Below are 20,069 nucleotides of genomic sequence, written 5' to 3' on the forward strand. Positions count from 1 at the left end.
GTCCAGTAGTGGAGAACACACACACACACACACACACACACACACACGTGGTCTTCTCTATTTCTAGTGGGTCTCAAGCTGAAAGGCAGATCGGAATGACACACTTCAGGGGAAGTACCCTATCAAAGATTCCAATATCTGGGTCCTGTCTCCATAAATTCTGATTAACTGATCTTAGTTAGGACCTGGCCACGAGTATCTTTCTTTAAGGCTCCACAGGCCATTCTAGTCAGGTGTAATCAACATAGCTAATGTGTAACCAGTTGATTTCAAATAAAAAGTGGGAATCCTGGGAGATCCTCTGGTTGGTGTGAGAGTATAACTCATTCTATATTTGCTTTACATGTGATCACAATCCTTACCTGATGAAAATGTATGTCAGGCAAAATAATAATGACTTTTTTCATAAGCTGGCTTATATAGAATACTTCTGAATTCCGTTTAGACAAAAGGTCCCCAGGAATGTTTATGCATCTTTCATCAAATGTCATGATTTCCCATTGGTAAAGCAAAAGGTTCAAATGATTGGTTGATTAAGTGAAGTTTAACAGGAAGGAATGTAACTTCCAACACAAATCACCACCATCCCCAAATGGAGGAAATGTGTCTTGGATCATGTGAAAAAGACCTAAAAGTTGTTATCAATTTTAAGTTCAGTTTGAGTTAAGAGTATAATGTGACTACCAGCCACTCAAAACAAAACTAGGCTGAGTCAACAGAAGTAGAGTTTTCACAAAAACAGACATCAGACCTGCTTTTGTATTAGACCATATCTAGAAACTACTACTTATTTAAAGGAAAATCTGGGTAAAATGAAATGAGAGAGGTAGGTGAAAAGACTCAACAGTATACCTTAGGACAAGGTATGGTTGAACGAGTTTGAGATGTTTAACCCACAGAGCCATGGGGGTGGTGGCAGGGCATACAGTTGGTATCTAAGGGCTACCATGTGGTGCTGTACTGTTGTATGCAGCTTCCATAGTGAGACATCATCAAGATTACTTATGAGAATTAGGAAGAAGTCTATTATTTTTAAAAATATTTTATTTATTTATTTGAGAGACAGAGAGACAGAGACAGCAGAGAGAGAGAGCATGAGCTTGGGGGGGGAGTGTCAGAGGGAGAGGGAGAAGCAGGCTCCCCACTGGGAAGGGAGCCCAATGTAGGGCTCTATCCTAGGACCCTGATATCATGACCCAAGCCAAAGGCAGATGCCTAACGGACTGAGCCACCCAGGTGCCACGAAGAAATCTACTATTAAAAATATTTTAAACCCTTAAGTTTGCAAATGATTTACTTGAAGTCTTCTGGGTTTGAAGAAAAATGGTAGCCTGAATCCACATTCTTCCTTCAGTCTCTAAAAACAAACACAGAATCAAACGCCCTCAATTTTCCTGAGGAAAAGAGATCACTGTTCAGATTATCTATAAGAAGAAGAAAATATATATACAGATTCTAATGAGCTCCCACAGCCCTCTATCTTGTGACTGGGAAAGCAAAGAAGGCAATGCTGGAAAAACAAGCAGGGTGAGTGTGTTGACTTAGAATAAGCACAGACAAAATCACCTCCATAAAGAGAGAAGGAAAACATAAATGCACAAGTTGGGAGTTGGTAGTTTTTAGCCTTTGCTAAAGAAAAGAGGCCCCAAAGTGTGCCAGATAGGAAGCTGCATTTTTTGGGAAGAGTCAGGTATTTAAAGATGTGGTACTTCGATATAAGCAATGAAGGGAAAGAAGAAAAGAGAAGAAAAGTAAGGATGTTGCAGAAGAGAAATAAGACAATAGGTTGGCTATCATCCTCCCTTGCTCAAAAACTGGAAGCCTTTCTTGAGTGGAAAAGGAAGGGTAATGGGAAGAGCCAGCATGTTACAATTGAGTACAACATCAGGAACTCCATGAGAACAGATCCCATGTGAGAACAGATCCTACCACCTGACCCACATGTGGGGGAAGAGAAGTACACTTGCTATTCTAGCATCAGGAGCTACACATGCAATGTGGTAGCTACTCACCACATGTGGCATTTAGCATTTGAAATGTAGTCAGTCCAAACTGAGATGTGCTGTAAGTGTAAAATCCACACTGTATTTCAAAGACTTAGCATGAAAAAAAGGAATGAATGAATCCCATTAATAATGTTTTGTACTGATTGCTGAATCATCATATTAACCTTAAATAGGATTATAATCCTCCCCTGATTAAAATACATATCGGGCAAAATAGGCAAAATTGAAATGACAATATTTTGTTTCTATTGTGTTAAATATATTACTAAAATTAATCACCCATTTCTTACAAGTTTTTAAGTGACATTACTAGATAACCTAAAATTATATATGTGGCTCACATTATATTTTTATTGGGTAGCATAGACCTAGAGGGAAAGATCAGGAAAAAAGAAAGAAAAATCTAACAGTTATACTTGTGTGAAAATTAAACCGGCTCTCTCAGGAAGTGTATAAACTATTGCTATTTAGAAAATAAAATACTGCTTCTGGCAGTGACAACTGCTTCTGGCCAGGATGGAAAAACAGGGATTAGATTATCCTAGCATGTTAAAGAACTAGGAAGTGGGGATCCCTGGGTGGCGCAGCGGTTTGGCGCCTGCCTTTGGCCTAGGGCGCGATCCTGCAGACCCGGGATCGAATCCCACATCGGGCTTCCGGTGCATGGAGCCTGCTTCTCCCTCTGCCTGTGTCTCTGCCTCTCTCTCTCTCTGTGACTATCATAAATAAAAAAATAAAAATAAAAATAAAAAAATACATGGTGAAAAAAAAAAAACTAGGAAGTGGGATAAAAATATATATATATATATATATATATAAACCCAACCAAACAATAGTTTTTAGACACTGTTCAATCTCAGGATCGTGATTCCTGAGAAAAGGAAAATGAAGGAGGGGAGCCCTGCAACTGTCCTAGCAAACCATCTTACCATTTTTAAACTGAACCCCAGTGAAGAACCCACACAGAGCCCAGTGGTACCACTGAGTTGAGGGAACAGAAGTTGGAGTTCACCAAAGTGAAGCTGGTATTCGTGGGACAGAATGCTGGAGAGAAGGGAGACATGCAGAAAGAGAGCTCCAGAGATCTTCATGGAATTCCCTTCAGTCTTTGACTGAGTCCTGACCCGGGCATGTGTGTGTCAGGAAACTACCAAAGGCCAGGGAAAGAATCACCAGAAAAGGTTGGCAAAACAACCCCAGGAGCTCATACTGTGTTGGCAGCTTGCTGTCTTCTCACCAGCCGGAGTGACAGGAGCTCTGAGTATATGGACATCAGGGAGAATGGTAAGAAGGACTTCACTTAATTGCCATTGACCAAAGGCTATTCCGGGCTCACCCTAACAAAGCTTGAAAACAAGCCTTTGAAAGGATCAAACTCATTGCAAGCACCTTGATTGTGTACAAAAATAAAATACACTAGTTGTACCACATTAAAAAAAAACACTATTCAAAACAACAACAAACAAAAACCACTATCTAAAAGGACTACAACAAAATCCAGCATGCAATAATATAAAATTCAAAATATCTGGCATCTAATAAAAAATTACCAGATTTGCAAAGAAGTTGGAAAATATGGCATATAGCCAAGACAAAATTCAATGAAGAGAGAAATAGACCCAAAATTATGAGAGATGATGGGATTAGCAAACAAAGATGTTAAAATAGCTATTATAAATATCCTCCATATATTCAAGGACATAGAGAAAAACACAAACATACAAAGAAAAAAGGAAGATACCAAGAAAAGACTAATATGTAATTTATAGAGATAAAAAATACAATATCTGAAATTTTAAAAAAACACACTAACTAGATGGGATTAACTTGTGATCAGACATCACAAAAGAAAAAAATCAAAGATTGTGAAGACATAGCAATAGTAATTAATCAAAATGTAGCATAGAAAGGGGATGCCTGGGTGGCTCAGTCGGTTATGTTTGACTGTTGACTTCAGCTCAGGTGGTGATCTCAGGGTCCGGAGACTGAGCCCTGTGTTGGGCTCTGTCCTCAGTGGGGAGTCTGCTGGAGATTCTATCCCTCTCCCCTGGTCCTTCCCCTGCTCATGCGTGCACTCTCTCTCTCAAATAAATAAATAAATATTTTAAAAAATGAAGCATAGAAGGGAAATAAAAAGACTGAAAATGAGTAAAATATCATTGACTTGTGGTCCAACGAAATGGTAATTGGGGTCTCAGAAGAAGAAGACAGAAAAGGAATGAGAGAAGAAATTATGAAAAATTTGTTGAAATCTGAATTTTATCTTATCTAGAAACCTACAGGCTCAAGAAGCTCAACAAACTCTAAGCAGAATGGACATAAAAAAAATCTTATCAAGATATATCATGGTCAAATTGCTGAAAACCAGTGCTAATGAGAACAATTTTAAAGGGGCCAAAATACAAAAACATATTCATTTAGAGTAACATAGATAAAACAGACATCTTGCCAGAAAGCCAGAAGAAAGTGGAGCAGGGAGAAAAACAAACAAAAAACCCAGAAAAACAAACAAAAACACCCCCTAATCATCCTAAACCCAGTAAAAATATATTTATTAAGTAAAGGAGAAAAAAGGAAAAAAAGAAACCCTGAGAGAATTAATCACCAGCATACCTGCACTAAAAGAAATGAGGGTCTTTGTGAAGGGAAAAGAAAAGAGAGAGAGCAAGAGATACCAGACAAATAATATTTACACAGAGGGATATAGAGAGCAAGAAATGATAAAAATAAAGGGAAATATATAAAACACCAACATGTTTTTTCGCTTTAGAAAACAATTGAATGTTTAAAGCAAAATAAAATAGCTATATATGGCTTTTAGAATACATATAATTAATATTTGTATACAGATGTGTATTTTTATATCTAAATTTATGATATATATTATCATATTTTATTAAAATGCACAACAATAGCACAAAGGACAGGAGTAAATAAATCTTGCAACAAAATGAAGCTTTTGCAAAACACCTATAAGCAATTCTGTGTCTGTGCTGGACACAAAAAGACACAAATTATCTCTACAGAGAAGGAAATGGAGGTAGGTACTGATAGGTGGTGAGTCTCAACCCGAGGGCCCTGCTTTTCCCCAGGGAACATCTCCAGATGTTTCCAGTTGTCACCACGAGGGACGGGATGGCTACTAGCCTCTGGGATTGGGGAGAGCCAGGGACACTGCCACACTTCTGCAGCACACAGGACAGCTCCCATAGCAGTCACTTGGCTCCAAAGGTCACCAGTGCTGCTGCCGGAGGACCCTGAGACAGAGCCAGGCCTGCTGGTGGCATAGATGCCTCCAGAATACATGCAGCTCACCCGTGGGGAAGGAAGGCAGGTCTGTGGGCTGGGGCCGCCTGGAGACACTGGGAGCCAGGGGGGGCCACCTTCTCCACGGGTGACTCAGAGCAAGCAGGGGAGGTACCCAGCGCTTCAGATGTGTCACCTCCAGTGCCTGGCACCCAGTGACTTTCTGAAACCTCTCTGGAAGGCCCGGCCTGACCTGGAACCCCCGGGGCCAGAGTAGAGGCTGGGGGGCTCAGACTACAGCAGCCTCCCCACCTGCCCTCTCCAGGAACCAGAAGGTGGCCGACTTCTCCCCAGACACCTCAGCAACCTGTTTCAGTGCCTCCTGGCAGGGCTGTGGCTCAGTGACCCATTTCCTATAGCTCAGAACTTGTGGCATAAGAGAAACCGTATCTTGGGCGTGAGGGGGGAGCAGGAAATAACTGGAACAGAGACCAACTAGGGAGACTGCGGAATATTGTGGAATATTTAGTTCGATGGTTAGAGAACCATCCTGTTCGCATTAGCATGTTATCCTTCCCCCAACCCTGTAAGGGAGTAGGGCAGCTATTGACCCCAATGAGAAAACCAAGGGTAAAGAATAAATAAATGATTTCCCCAAGGCCTCATGGCTAAGCACTTGGAGTCTGTGCCCTCTGTTGCCTGGTCTGCTCCCTACACAGGGACACGCAGACTCCTTGTGGGGACAGGTGTCAGGTCCCGGATCAGGCAGGCAGAGATGGGAGGCCCTTCAGGACCACGGCTCAGATCCCCCAGCCCTGGGAGGCCTTCTCTGGTCCTATCCTTGGTTGAAGGGAGCTGCATCACTCAGAGTTACACCCCCTTCCCAGAGGGCAGCTGCATCCCGTGACACGCTCATGTCAGGATACAGAGGTCCAGCCCCTTTGCCACAACTGGAAACCCCTGAAGGGCCACCCAGCTCTAGGGCTCTGTTGGGCTGGCTGAGGACTTTGTTATAAACGCACCACAGTTTCACTTCTCCCTCTGCCCCAGCTTCCTTCACCCCCTCACAAATGTGGACCTCTAGGGTACCCCTGAAATCCTCTTGTGCGCATGCACACACACTCACAATTGATAAGGGGAGGGATGCCTGGGCGGCTCAGTGGTTGAGCATCTGCCTTTGGCTCAGGGCATTATCCCAGGGTCCTGGGATCGAGTCCCACATCAGGCTCCTTGTGGGGAGCCTGCTTCTCCCTCTGCCTGTGTCTCTGCCTCTCTTTGTGTGTCTCTCACAGAGTAAATAAATAAAATCTTTAAAAAAGAGAGACACCTGTGTGTGCTGTGCACATGGGTTAATGTGCCTATGCGTGCATCTGTTTCACTACTAATAAAATGGAGAATATCTGTTCCTTTCAGGAACATATAAAATTCAATTCTATTTTTGTGAAATGATATTTATTTGTTTGTTTGTTTATTTATTTATTTATTTGAGAGAGAGAGAGAGCGTGTGCATGTGAGGGGGAGAGGGGCAGAGGGAAGGGGAGAGAGACCATCTTAAGCAAGCTTCAGGGCAGCCCCGGTGGCGCAACGGTTTAGTGCTGCTTACAGTCCAGGGTGTGATCCTGGGGACTGGGGATTGAGTCCCACGTTGGGCTCCCTGAGTGGAGCCTGCTTCTCCCTCTGCCTGTGTCTCTGCCTCTCTCTCTGTGTCTCTCATGAATAAATAAATAAAATCTATTTTAAAATAAAAAGAAAGCTTCACTCCCAGCGAGGAGCCCGATGTGGGGCTCGATCTCACAACCCTGAGATCATGATCTGAGCTGAAATCAAGAGTCTAAGGCTTCGACTGAACCACCCAGGCACCCCCAAGGTTTTTGCGCAATGATTTTAAAAATCAAGTATGACAGTTGTCAGTATGAGAGATCTTTTACCTCTTTTTACTTGGATCTTCGCCCAACCCTCACCTCCTTTTCAACTTCAGCAAGATATAACCAGTGGCTCAAGGCAACATCAGGGTGAACACTTGAGACCGCGGAAAAAAAGGGCAGGATTTGAGTGCTCACTGCTATCCTCAAAGATGCCTTTACTGGACAACTCTCCTTTGAAAAAAATCCTTTCTTTTCACAACAGCTTCAGCTGCCTTCCTGCTCATCAAAAGACCTGACTTAGTCTGATACCTCCAATGAACTAGTATTTTCAAAACCATTGTTAGGAAACACATAAAACAAGAAATTTAGAAGTATCCATAAAAGGAGCTAATACATGATAAAGTAAGTATGGAAGATCATTCAGATAATTAAAAATTCACAGGCAATTGCAGGGAAGTGGGATTTGCCACTTTTGAACAGACACCCAGCAGCTGAAAGCTAGAGATAACAGTCCTCCCTCGGCTGCTGGCATTCAGCCCCTGCCTATGCCTGGTTCCAAAGGAACAGAGGATGGATTGAAGAGAACTGAAATAAAACCTTGTTTGACTTATTTAAAAACACAAATATTATTTTTTTTTTCAGAGGCCCAAGTGCCTGGAATGAAGAGGTGAAAAGTCATGCTCTTTTTCATCAGCAGCAAGAAGAGGTGTCACAGCACCTGGGCACAGGAAACCTCAGTAACCATCTTAATAGAAAGAAGACACAATTTGGAACAAAATACTAGAAGAATTTCCAAATAGCTTGGGAAAGGCTACTGAACAACCTCATATGTTAAAAAAAAAAAAAGCCTGGATAATGCTATACTATCCTGTTGTAGAGAAACAGATATTCACTAAAAAGCTCACAGCAAAAAAAATAAATAAATAAAATAAAAAGCTCACAGCATGGGTTCGGGTCTGGACTCACACAAGTGGAGGAAGCTCTTCTGTCCCCACTGAGCTTCTTCCACTTCCCCATTGGGCAGGTGAACCCCTCTTTCCATTCTGAGTTGCTTCCATCTCATGATATGAGTGTGGGGTTGGGTCTTCTCCCGCTCATTTATCTAGGAGCCCTGGTTGTGCCTGGAGGTCTGTTGCCTGGTCCAGGGCAAAGTAACAGGAATTCTACTGGAGGCTGGCAGCTGGAAAGAGGCCAGTTTGCTCACGGGCCTTTTGCTGATGATACATTTTCCTTCTGTTATTATCTCAGAGCCATGCAGATGGTTGCTGGTTCTACTTTGACTTCTTGAAATAGCCTCACACCTTCACGTTTATAAAAACTCAGATATATGACTGTTTCAAGCCACAGAATCCCCTAATGGGGATAGTCCTAGGGAGATTTTCTAGAGTGCTTTCTCTGAAGAGCTGGAATTCATGAATGACTGGTAAGGTAACGGTGACAAAGGTAACTGGGCAAAGTCATGATAAGGTTATGAAGTTTATAGTGAAAGAACACACACTGTGTGATCCCAGGTATATAAGGTTTAAGAAAGTCGAGGTGTGCCTGGGCACAGTCAGTTAAGCATTTGGCTCTGGCTGTGCTCTCAGGGCCGTGAGATCGAACCCCATGTTGGGCTCCCTGCTCAGCGTGGAGTCTACTTAATATTCTCTCCCTCTCCCTCTGCTCCTCCAACTGCACCCCCTGCCTGCTCTCACTCTCTCACTAAAATAAATAAAGAAATATAAAAAAAAGTTGAAATTAATCTATGGGGATAATAATAATAAGTAATAAGTAATAAGAACAGTGATTGCCCATGTGGGAATGGGGGATGATCAGAAGTGGCACAAAGAATTGTATAGGGTCATGGAAATGTTCTATGTTTTATTTCTTTTAAGATTTTATTCATTTATTTGAGAAAGGAAGAGAGCATGAAGGGGAGAGGGGCAGCAGGGCAGCAGGAGAGAGACAAGCAGATTCCCTGCTGAACAGGGAGCCTAACATGGGGCTTGATCCCAGGACCGTAAATTCATGATCTGAGCCAAAGGCAGGCGCTTAACCAACTGAGCCATCCAGGCAGTCCTGTTCTATATTTTAATAGAGTAATGGCTGCATGGTTTATACATTTATTAAAATTCACTGAACAGGGAACAAAAAGATGATGTTCATGAAAGCTGAGCCTACATCAGGCTAAAGGCACACACACAGAAACACATATAAACACACATTAAATACGTATCACTCATGTTTGAAGGACATATGTTCACAAACACAGAGCTACTAGGGAGGCAGAGGAGCAGAGCATTAGCAACATAGGCTGTGAAGCCTTGGGCTTTGTGTGCATGACTCTGTATGACCTTGAGTAAGTCATGTAACTTCTTTTCTCACCCGGCCTCTCTCCCCCTAGAAAAATAGCACAGTTTTCTGTACAAGTGAGTGGTACACTGTGGTAGGAAGGCCTTGGCGGGGGCATATTTAGTGGTCTCTCCCAGTTCTGAAAGTCTGTTTTGTGGCATAGCCAAATGTACAGTGTAGAAGAATAGTCAAACCTGAAATTCTTTAAGCCAAGCAACTTTGCACAGTTACTTTCTACAAGTTTATAAACTCCACTGTCCTTTCTTCAATAGATTGTTAAAGCAATTAACCTACATAAACATTCATAAATATGGAAATATAAACTGATAGCATTTTTAAAAAGATTTTATTTATTTATTTTAGAGAGAGAGAAAGTGAGAGCAAACGTGTGTTAGTGAGTGAGGGGGAGGAGCGGAAGGGGAGGGAGAGAGACAATCAGACTCCCTGCTGAGTGCAAGCCCTGCATAGAGCTCCATCTCAAGACCCTGAGATCAGCCCTGAAGCTGAAACCAAGGGTCATATGCTTAACCGACTGAGCCACCCAGGTGCCCTAAACCAATAGCATTTTTGTAATACTCTATTTTAACCACCAGCCTTTGTGATATCTTTATCTCCTGTTTAGCAAAGGGCAGTTTTTAAATCCACTATTAACTACTGACAAGAGAGGTGGAGATTTGCTGGATGTTACAGATTTTGTATTTTTTCCCTAACACACGGATATCTGAGAGATCATGTCAAAACGGATTGTCAGCATGAGTCACGAAAGTCAACTGCCTGAAGACAACTTAGCAAAGGGTCATGGGCGCCCTTTGACTGACACCTGACTCAGCTGCAGCATATGAAGCAGAAGGGAGGGAGGGCTTGACCAATTGCCAGGCCACTGGGAAGTCACAGCCTCTCTGTGACTTGCCATAAAGAACCTGAATCAATAGGAATAATGGTAATGGCAGCTAACCTACTCATGTGCTTGCTATGTGCTTGTTATGTGCCAGGCACTGTTCGGAGGGCTTTATCCTAGAAGGCAGGTGTTAAGATCATCATCCCCATTTCACAAGTGGAGAAACTGAGGCAATAAATGGAACTAATATGCCTCAGATCACACAGCCAGCAAACAGGAAAGCCCGTACTCAGCTATTCCTGACTTGCTTTACTAGGAAGTGATTTGAAACACACACACACACACAAATTACAAAATATTTTCTTACGTTTTTAGAAAGCTCGGAAACAAGTTTTAGGATTTATGCTGTGTTTTATTACATTTTCTTGATTATTCAGGTTGTTTATGTACTTTTTCTTACTCTGTGCCAGCTTTTCCAATTAATTTTCTGGTTATTTCAAATCCACAGTAATTAGAAAGGCAAAGTATTAGCAGTAAAGAGACTCACGTTCTAGTCTTGGCTTTGCCACAAACTTACTGTGCAAGTTTGGTCAAGGCCTCAGATTTCTCCTATTTATGAGAAGGGCCCTTGCTTTAACTAAAAGAGTTCAGCATATGTAAAGTGTCACCTATGAACTTAAGAGACACTGCCTATTGGGAGCAGATGGCTGGGGCAGGTTGCCAGGGGCTAGTTGCTCTGTCCTCACCATAATAGCTGCACACTCAGCTCCGCCCTCTGTGTCTTGGCTGTGTACCAGCCTAGGATGTCAAAGAGACATGCTTGAGTTGGCCGGCACCCAGTGTGATATTTAGAAAGAAGAAAATAAAAGTGTAGGGATGATCAAATTCTCTTGAGTAATATTGAATGAGAGCATGCCACCCTCCTTCTAATTTCTTCTAAAAGCACTTCTCATGTTTGCAAAGAGAATGACAAGACCACTATATGGGCCTGTCATACTTCCCGATGTGATGTGTGGGCTGGTAGTTCCTCAAAAAACCCCCATTTTTATAGGAACCAGCTCAGTTTCAGTGCCAAGTCTTGTTCTCCAGCATCACCATGCCTACTAACCATGGTCTGTATATGTCAGAGTCCTGAAATTACAGTGATATGGTTATCTGAAGGTATTAGACAGCAGAAGCAAGTGGTAGAAGGCCATATGCATGCAGTGCCTCCACTGTTTAGGAAAAATAAGGTGTGGATATTTCAAAAATCGCTCTTTTTAAGATGCATAATTACTTTTGTCTTTTTAAAAAATATTTTATTTTTTCATGCGAGACACACAGAGAGGCAGAGACACAGGCAGAGGGAGAAGTAGGCTCCCTGTGGGGAGCTCGATGCCGGATTGGATCCCAGGACCCGGGGATCACTCCCTGAGCCAAAGGTAGACACTCAACCACTAAGCTACCCAGGTGCCCTTCACTTTTGTCTTTCCAGTCTACCATGCAAATCCATGGAGACCAGAAAAAAGATTAATAAACAACTTTGTAACTTTCTACCCCAGTGTGATTTGTTTCCTGGAATTATGTATTCATTTGCATATTCAAAACTACTTAAGTACTTTTGGGCCTACCAGGCATAAAGAACTTAAGCAAATTCCCAATCTCTTTTATAAGATTTAAAAGACATTTGAAGAGCTTCTGCAATTCCATTTTTTAAATATCCAAGAATTGGGCAGCCTGGGTGGCTCACCGGTTTAGCGCTGCCTTCATCCTAGGGTGTGATCCTGGAGACCCAGGATGGAGTCCCCACGTCAGGTTCCCTGCAGGGAGCCTGCTTCTCCCTCTGCCTGTGTCTCTGCCTCTCTCTCTCTCTCTCTCTCTCTCTCTCTCATGAATAAATAAAATATTTAAAAAATTAATAAATAAATATCCAAGAATTAGTCCCCTTTGTAACAATTGAGGTATATCTATTAAATGCTAAGTAGTTATTAAATATAGTTGAAAATTCACCTGTTAGTTGTTCCTCTAAGAATGTCCACTCCTGCCTTTATCTGTCTCCTCCCCTTTGCAATGCAAGGGTGCCTTCAAATAGCATTCTTTAAAAGGGAGCTTTACGGCTTTGGAGGAGTAAGCTGATTTCACAGCCAGTTTTGCCACTGCTATGGAAAACAGAGTGCACATGCAAGCCAGCTGAAGTCATACGAACTGCAGGGATTAGAGCTGTGGGGGCCTCCACTACTGCTGTCAAATTGCAATTGGAAACAGCTTTTCCAAAGCACAGCATGAGAAATCGGGAATTCCTGTCCACGGCTCCCCAACCCAATGGGTTTTTAATCAGGCCTAGTACAACCCATTAGAGATCAGAAATATGAACATCATGATGAAACCAAACAAGAGCATATCTTCTGGTCTCTAAGTTTTGTCTGGCCTGGCTCCCTTCCAGCCTGTAATTATTGTCACCAACCAGTGATTAAGGGAACGGTCTCTGCCTAGGGATGGGCGCTTCAGGAAGGCTTGACGCACAGGTGAAACAGGCTCAGTTCAGGGCCCTTCCTTCCCTCCAAGCCCTGGCTGCGCAAATGGTCTCACTGCTCAACTTTTTCACTTTATCTTGGTCACTTCAACTTTATGAGTCACTCAGAGGTAAAGTAACTTATGCAGAGGTCACAGAAAACTATTTAGAACCTTAATAAACTAGAACCATTTGATGAAAGTTGTTTTTTTTTCTTTCTTAGCACTCCAACTTTAAGGGAGAGAGTTTGTTCCCAAGAAAACAAGCTTGAGTCAGTCATTTAGTAAAACAAACAAAAACTAATTTCAGAATTTGATTTGAGGTTAATCCAGATGTAGCCTACTCTCTATACTTCTATCTCTAGAAGCTAGGAGACAGTAGAAAACCCAGAGGTCTTTATCACTGTCCATTTCACTTGTCAACTCTTAAACAGTCTTTCTTTTCTTTTATGATTCTATTTATTTATTCACAAGAGACACAGAAAGAGGAAGAGACACAGGCAGAGGGAGAAGCAGGCTCCCCACGGGGAACCCGATGTGGGATTCGACCCTTGGACCTCCAGACCACAACCTGAGTCAAAGGCAAACGCTCAACCACTGACCCACCCAGGAGTCCCTCTTGAACAGTCTTTGAGACACATTTACTTACAGGATGAAAATTAATTAATCTGACAGTTGATCAGAACATGAACTTATCAGATAAATTACCAGCATACCTATTAAATATAAGTCATTCCCTCTGATGAAGAGCGTGGTATCAGACAGGGATAGTAGCACTTGAAAATGAGCCCACTGTAACTTCCACCTTGAAAGATCCTTAATTAAAACTCTCCTACAAGTATGATTTGCCGACAAAGAAGGATCTGTGATTTTACTTTTTATCTGAAAGTCTCAAATCAAATTCCATCCATTGTATAATGTTCCCTGGCCCACCCTTGAGTCACCTGGTTTCTGCCTTCCACAGCAAGTTTACAGGATGTCTCTTTAGCACAACATAGGTAGTTGCTATTAGGTGAATATTCCTGCTGCCGCCCACCCCCAAGATGCTGGGTTATTTGCCCAAAGGCGGTGATTGTGTCTTATTTCTAAAGCCTTCCCCTTTACTTCTTCTGGAAGTATAACCCAGAGCTGAATTCAAAACAAACCTACAAAAAACTTCTATTGTCTAAAAAGTATTATCAATTTGTTATTATTTAGAGAAGAAGCAGTTTTCAGGGGAAAAAAAAGCATAGCCAAATGATGGACAACATTTCAGATGGTAGAAGGCTCAGGGGGAGAGCATTTAGGGCAAATTGGGTGCTCAGTGAAGGTAAACAGAAGGCTCTGTATACTATGAGACCATTACCGTAAAGCTTGTCCCAAACCAGTGTAGATTTAGAGTCATTAGGACATTCTTTAAAAAGCAACAATCAATTTTTGGATAAAAGTTTTATAAAAATTACTTGTCTTCTAATAAAAGCAATTTCTTAAAAGTACCTTAGAGACCTACCTAAAGAAAACACAGCTATATTTTGGATACATTTTTATCAATCATGATCAAATCAAGGGGAAAAAAAGGAATTCTGGTTAACTCTAAATTAACTAGAGCATTCCATTGTCTGGGCATCACCTTCAATCTGGCAATTAAATCCACTTATGAAGAGCAGCAGTAAGACTCGGCCAGCACTTACCTTCATGAATATACATCTTCGGAGCATCTTCAGGATAAAGTAGCACCAATAGAGGTGAAGGACTTGCAGGACCAAGAGCTGGAGGTTGAGGAAGATGTATGAAAAGAAAGGCTCAAGATAGTGCAGAGGCAGAATCAGGGTGCAATATAAAATCCTACAAAAAAACAAACATTGTAGAATTTCATTACCAGGTACTCATGAATTTTCAGTGGGAAAACAAATACTTTTTCTCCCAAGACATATTACATTTATTTCATTTCTAATCATGCCCAGGAAATTCTCAAGGGAAAACAATATGATAATTTTACCTTTTATATCATTATTGGCCAGCCACAAAAAAATACAGTCTCTGGGGAGAAAAGTTAAAGCAAATGGAATTTTTATTGTCATGCTGCCTACACTCCAGTCTCTGTACCTGGGTTTCCACTTTGCAAACAGAAGAGCATACACAACCCTTGGGGCTTGTAGAACAAATAGAATAATGCATGTTTACACGGGGTTATAATTGCCCTTATGACACAACCTTGTGTAGTGGGCAGCAAATAGGAAATTTCACAAAAGTAAATTTGCCAATAAAAGTAAGGAAGCAAAAATTCTATTATTACTTCCACTTTCCAAAGTGAACTGCGTGCTTTATTGATTTCATGAACAAACTCATGGACATCATTTGAGCTCCCTTGATTACCCAGAATGCACAGTGCCTTCAGATACTACTGCAGTATGAAGGGTGTACCTGTTGCCCTTCCCAAACTTCATATACTACCATGATCTTGGAGTTCCTGGATTGGTTTGCTTGTAACTATATTATTCTACTTATAAAAAATAATATATTCACACAAAATAGAAAAAATAAGAAAAAGAAATAGCATCGCCCAGAATACCACCAGTCTACACAAATTATATTGGGATTTTGTGTATTATCTTCCAGTTTTTTTAATGAGTATTTAATTTTATTTTTTACATGAACATGTAGTAAAACTCTTTTTTGGTGTTCTATGAACTATAATACATGCAAAGATCTGTGTAACCACCACCATAGTTGGGATCCAGAACAGTTCCATCATCTCAAAGACAAAAACAAAAACAAAACTCCTTGCTCTTCCTTTAGAGTTCTACTCTTTCCCCCATGCCTAGAACTTGGCAAACCCTCATCTGCTATTTTATTTTGTGTTTTCAAGAAGGTCATTAATTATAAATGGGGTCATACAGTGTGTCAGCTTCGGAGACTGCCTTCTTTCATGCAACATAGTGCCTTTAAGAGTCCTCCAAGTTATTGCGGAAACCAATAGATTTGTCCTCTTTATTACTGAGTAGTAGCCCACTCTATGGATGTATTCACCCTTCAGAGAGCATTCCCATTGTCTTCCGTTTTTCACAATTACAATTATGAACAGGATTGCTATTCACATACAGGTTTTCTGTTACCATAACTTTTTATTTCTCAAGGGCAAATACACAGGGGTGGAATGGTTGGGTCTCATACCGTAAAGATACGTTTAGCTTTAAGAAACTGACAAGCTGCACTCCAGAGTGGCTGCTTTGTATTCCCACCAGCAACATGTAAGGATGCTGGCTCTTCCCCATCCTCACCTGTACTTGCAGTTGACCTGCCAAGATATCTGCCACTGTAGTCAAAATAGCACTTGTGCGGGATTTTTATGTTCAGCTCCACTTAGCTTGGAATCTAAAATATATTACACTGCTTGAACACCTCAGTGTATGTAGTCTTGCCCAAATGGAAGGCTATTTCTTTCTTTCTTTTTTTTCAAACATATTTATTTTATTTTATTTTTTTAATAAATTTATTTTTTATTGGTGTTCAATTTACCAACATACAGAATAACACCCAGTGCTCATCCCGTCAAGTGCCCCCCTCAGTGCCCATCACCCATTCACCCCCACCCCCCGCCCTCCTCCCCTTCCACCACCCCTAGTTCATTTCCCAGATTTAGGAGTCTTTATGTTCTGTCTCCCTTTCTGATATTTCCTACACATTTCTTCTCCCTTCCCTTATATTCCCTTTCACTATTATTTATATTCCCCAAATGAAAGAGACCATATAAATTTGTCCTTCTCCGATTGACTTACTTCACTCAGCATAATACCCTCCAGTTCCATCTACATTGAAGCAAATGGTGGGTATTTGTCGTTTCTAATGGCTGAGTAATATTCCATTGTAGACATAAACCACATCTTCTTTATCCATTCATCTTTCGATGGACACCGAGGCTCCTTCCACAGTTTGGCTATTGTGGACATTGCTGCTAGAAACATCGGGGTGCAGGTGTCCCGGCGTTTCACTGCATCTGTATCTTTGGGGTAAATCCCCAGCAGTGCAATTGCTGGGTCATAGGGCAGGTCTATTTTTAACTCTTTGAGGAACCTCCACACAGTTTTCCAGAGTGGCTGCACCAGTTCACATTCCCACCAACAGTGTAAGAGGGTTCCCTTTTCTCTGCATCCTCTCCAACATTTGTGGTTTCCTGCCTTGTTAATTTTCCCCATTCTCACTGGTGTGAGGAGGTATCTCATTGTGGTTTTGATTTGTATTTCCCTGATGGCAAGTGATGCAGAGCATTTTCTCATGTGCGTGTTGGCCATGTCTATGTCTTCCTCTGTGAGATTTCTGTTCATGTCTTTTGCCCATTTCATGATTGGATTGTTTGTTTCTTTGCTGTTGAGTTTAATAAGTTCTTTATAGATCTTGGAAACTAGCCCTTTATCTGATACGTCATTTGCAAATATCTTCTCCCATTCTGTAGGTTGTCTTTTAGTTTTGTTGACTGTATCCTTTGCTGTGCAAAAGCTTCTTATCTTGATGAAGTCCCAATAGTTCATTTTTGCTTTTGTTTCTTTTGCCTTCGTGGATGTATCTTGCAAGAAGTTACTGTGGCTGAGTTCAAAAAGGGTGTTGCCTGTGTTCGCCTCTAGGATTTTGATGGAATCTTGTCTCACATTTAGATCTTTCATCCATTTTGAGTTTATCTTTGTGTATGGTGAAAGAGAGTGGTCTAGTTTCATTCTTCTGCATGTGGATGTCCAATTTTCCCAGCACCATTTATTGAAGAGACTGTCTTTCTTCCAATGGATAGTCTTTCCTCCTTTATCGAATATTAGTTGACCATAAAGTTCAGGGTCCACTTCTGGATTCTCTATTCTGTTCCATTGATCTATGCGTCTGTTTTTGTGCCAGTACCACACTGTCTTGATGATCACTGCTTTGTAGTACAACCTGAAATCTGGCATTGTGATGCCCCCAGATATGGTTTTCTTTTTTAAAATTCCCCTGGCTGTTCGGGGTCTTTTCTGATTCCACACAAATCTTAAAATAATTTGTTCTAACTCTCTGAAGAGAGTCCATGGTATTTTGATAGGGATTGCATGAAACGTGTAAATTGCCCTGGGTTACATTGACATTTTCACAATATTAATTCTGCCAATTCATGAGCATGGAATATTTTTCCATCTCTTTGTGTCTTCCTCAATTTCTTTCAGAAGTGTTCTGTAGTTTTTAGAGTATAGATCCTTTACCTCTTTGGCTAGGTTTATTCCCAGGTATCTTATGCTTTTGGGTGCAATTGTAAATGGGATTGACTCCTTAATTTCTCTTTCTTCAGTCTCATTATTAGTGTATAGAAATGCCACTGATTTCTGGGCATTGATTTTGTATCCTGTCACGCTACCAAACTGCTGTATGAATTCTAGCAATCTTGGGGTGGAGGCTTTTGGGTTTTCTATGTAGAGTATCATGTCATTGGCGAAGAGGGAGAGTTTGACTTCTTCTTTGCCAATTTGAATGCCTTTAATGTCTTTTTGTTGTCTGATTGCTGAGGCTAGGTCTTCCAGTACTATGTTGAATAGCAGTGGTGAGAGTGGACATCCCTGTCTTGTTCCTGATCTTAGGGGAAAGGCTCCCAGTGCTTCCCCATTGAGAATGATATTTGCTATGGGCTTTTCCTAGATGGCTTTTAAGATGTTGAGGAATGTTCCCTCTATCCCTACACTCTGAAGAGTTTTGATCAGGAATGGATGCTGTATTTTGTCAAATGCTTTCTCTGCATCTAATGAGAGGATCATATGGTTCTTGGTTTTTCTCTTGCTGATATGATGAATCACATTGATTGTTTTATGAGTGTTGAACCAGCCTTGTGTCCCGGGGATAAATCCTACTTGGTCATGGTGAATAATTTTCTTAATGTACTGTTGGATCCTACTGGCTAGTATCTTGTTGAGAATTTTTGCATCCATGTTCATCAGGGATATTGGTCTATAATTCTCCTTTTTGGTGGAGTCTTTGTCTGGTTTTGGAATTAAGGGGATGCTGGCCTCATAGAACGAGTTTGGAAGTACTCCATCTCTTTCTATCTTTCCAAACAGCTTTAGTAGAATAGGTATGGTTTCTTCTTTAAACGTTTGATAGAATTCCCCTGGGAAGCCATCTGGCCCTGGACTCTTGTGTCTTGGGAGGTTTTTGATGACTGCTTCAATTTCCTCCCTGGTTATTGGCCTGTTCAGGTTTTCTATTTCTTCCTGTTCCAGTTTTGGTAGTTTGTGGCTTTCCAGGAATGCGTCCATTTCTTCTAGATTGCCTAATTTATTGGTGTAGAGCTGTTCATAATATCTTTTTAAAATCGTTTTTATTTCCTTGGTGTTGGTAGTGATCTCTCCTTCCTCATTCATGATATTATTAATTTGAGTCTTCTCTCTCTACTTTTTAATAAGGCTGGCTAATGTTTTATCTATCTTATTAATTCTTTCAAAGAACCAACTCCTGGTTCTGTTGATCTGTTCCAGTTCTGGTCTCGATTTCGTTGAGTTCTGCTTGAATCTTTATTAACTATCTTCTTCTGCTGGGTGTAGGATCTATTTGCTGTTTTTTCTCTAGTTCCTTTAGGTGTAAGGTTAGCTTTTGTATTTGAGTTCTTTCCAGTTTTTGAATGGATGCTTGTATTGCGATGTATTTCCCCCTTAGGACTGCTTTTGCTGCATCCCAAAGATTTTCAACGGTTGTATCTTCATTCTCATTATTTTCCATGAATCTTTTTAATTCTTCCTTAATTTCCTGGTTGACCCTTTCATCTTTTAGCAGGATGGTCCTTAACCTCCACGTGTTTGAGGTCCTTCCAAACTTCTTGTTGTGATTTAGTTCTAATTTCAAGGCATTATGGTCTGAGAATATGCAGGGGACGATCCCAATCTTTTGGTATCGGTTCAGACCTGATTTGTGACCCAGTATGTGGTCTATTCTGGAGAAAGTTCCATGTGCACTTGAGAAGAATGTGTATTCAGTTGAGTTTGGATGTAAAGTTCTGTAGATATCTGTGAAATCCATCTGGTCCTGTGTATCATTTAAAGCTCTCGTTTTTTTGGACATGTTGTGCTTAGAAGACCTATCAAGTATAGAAAGAGCTAGATTGAAGTCACCAAGTATAAGTGTATTATTATCTAAGTATTTCTTCACTTTGGTTATTAATTGATTTAAATATTTGGCAGCTCCCACATTCGGGGCATATATATTGAGGATTGTTAAGTCCTCTTGTTGGATAGATCCTTTAAGTATGATATAGTGTCCTCTTCATCTCTCACTACAGTCTTTGGGGTAAATTTTAGTTTATCTGATATA

The 20,069-nt window shown here is 41.0% G+C and overlaps 1 protein-coding gene across 3 annotated transcripts in view; it reads right to left on the reverse strand.

Moving 5' to 3' along the window:
• CERS3 (ceramide synthase 3) overlaps positions 1–20,069 on the reverse strand; it is a 109,660-nt gene that overhangs the window by 16,184 nt on the left and 73,407 nt on the right. For all 3 annotated transcript variants that reach the window (XM_055326100.1, XM_055326102.1, XM_055326101.1), the window contains one exon: positions 14,447–14,600. In XM_055326100.1, the coding sequence (XP_055182075.1) occupies positions 14,447–14,600 (154 nt within the window). The remainder of the gene's footprint in view (positions 1–14,446; positions 14,601–20,069) is intronic.

This window comes from Nyctereutes procyonoides, unplaced genomic scaffold, assembly GCF_905146905.1.
Source record: "Nyctereutes procyonoides isolate TBG_1078 unplaced genomic scaffold, NYPRO_anot_genome, whole genome shotgun sequence".
Taxonomy (NCBI): Eukaryota; Metazoa; Chordata; class Mammalia; order Carnivora; family Canidae; genus Nyctereutes; species Nyctereutes procyonoides.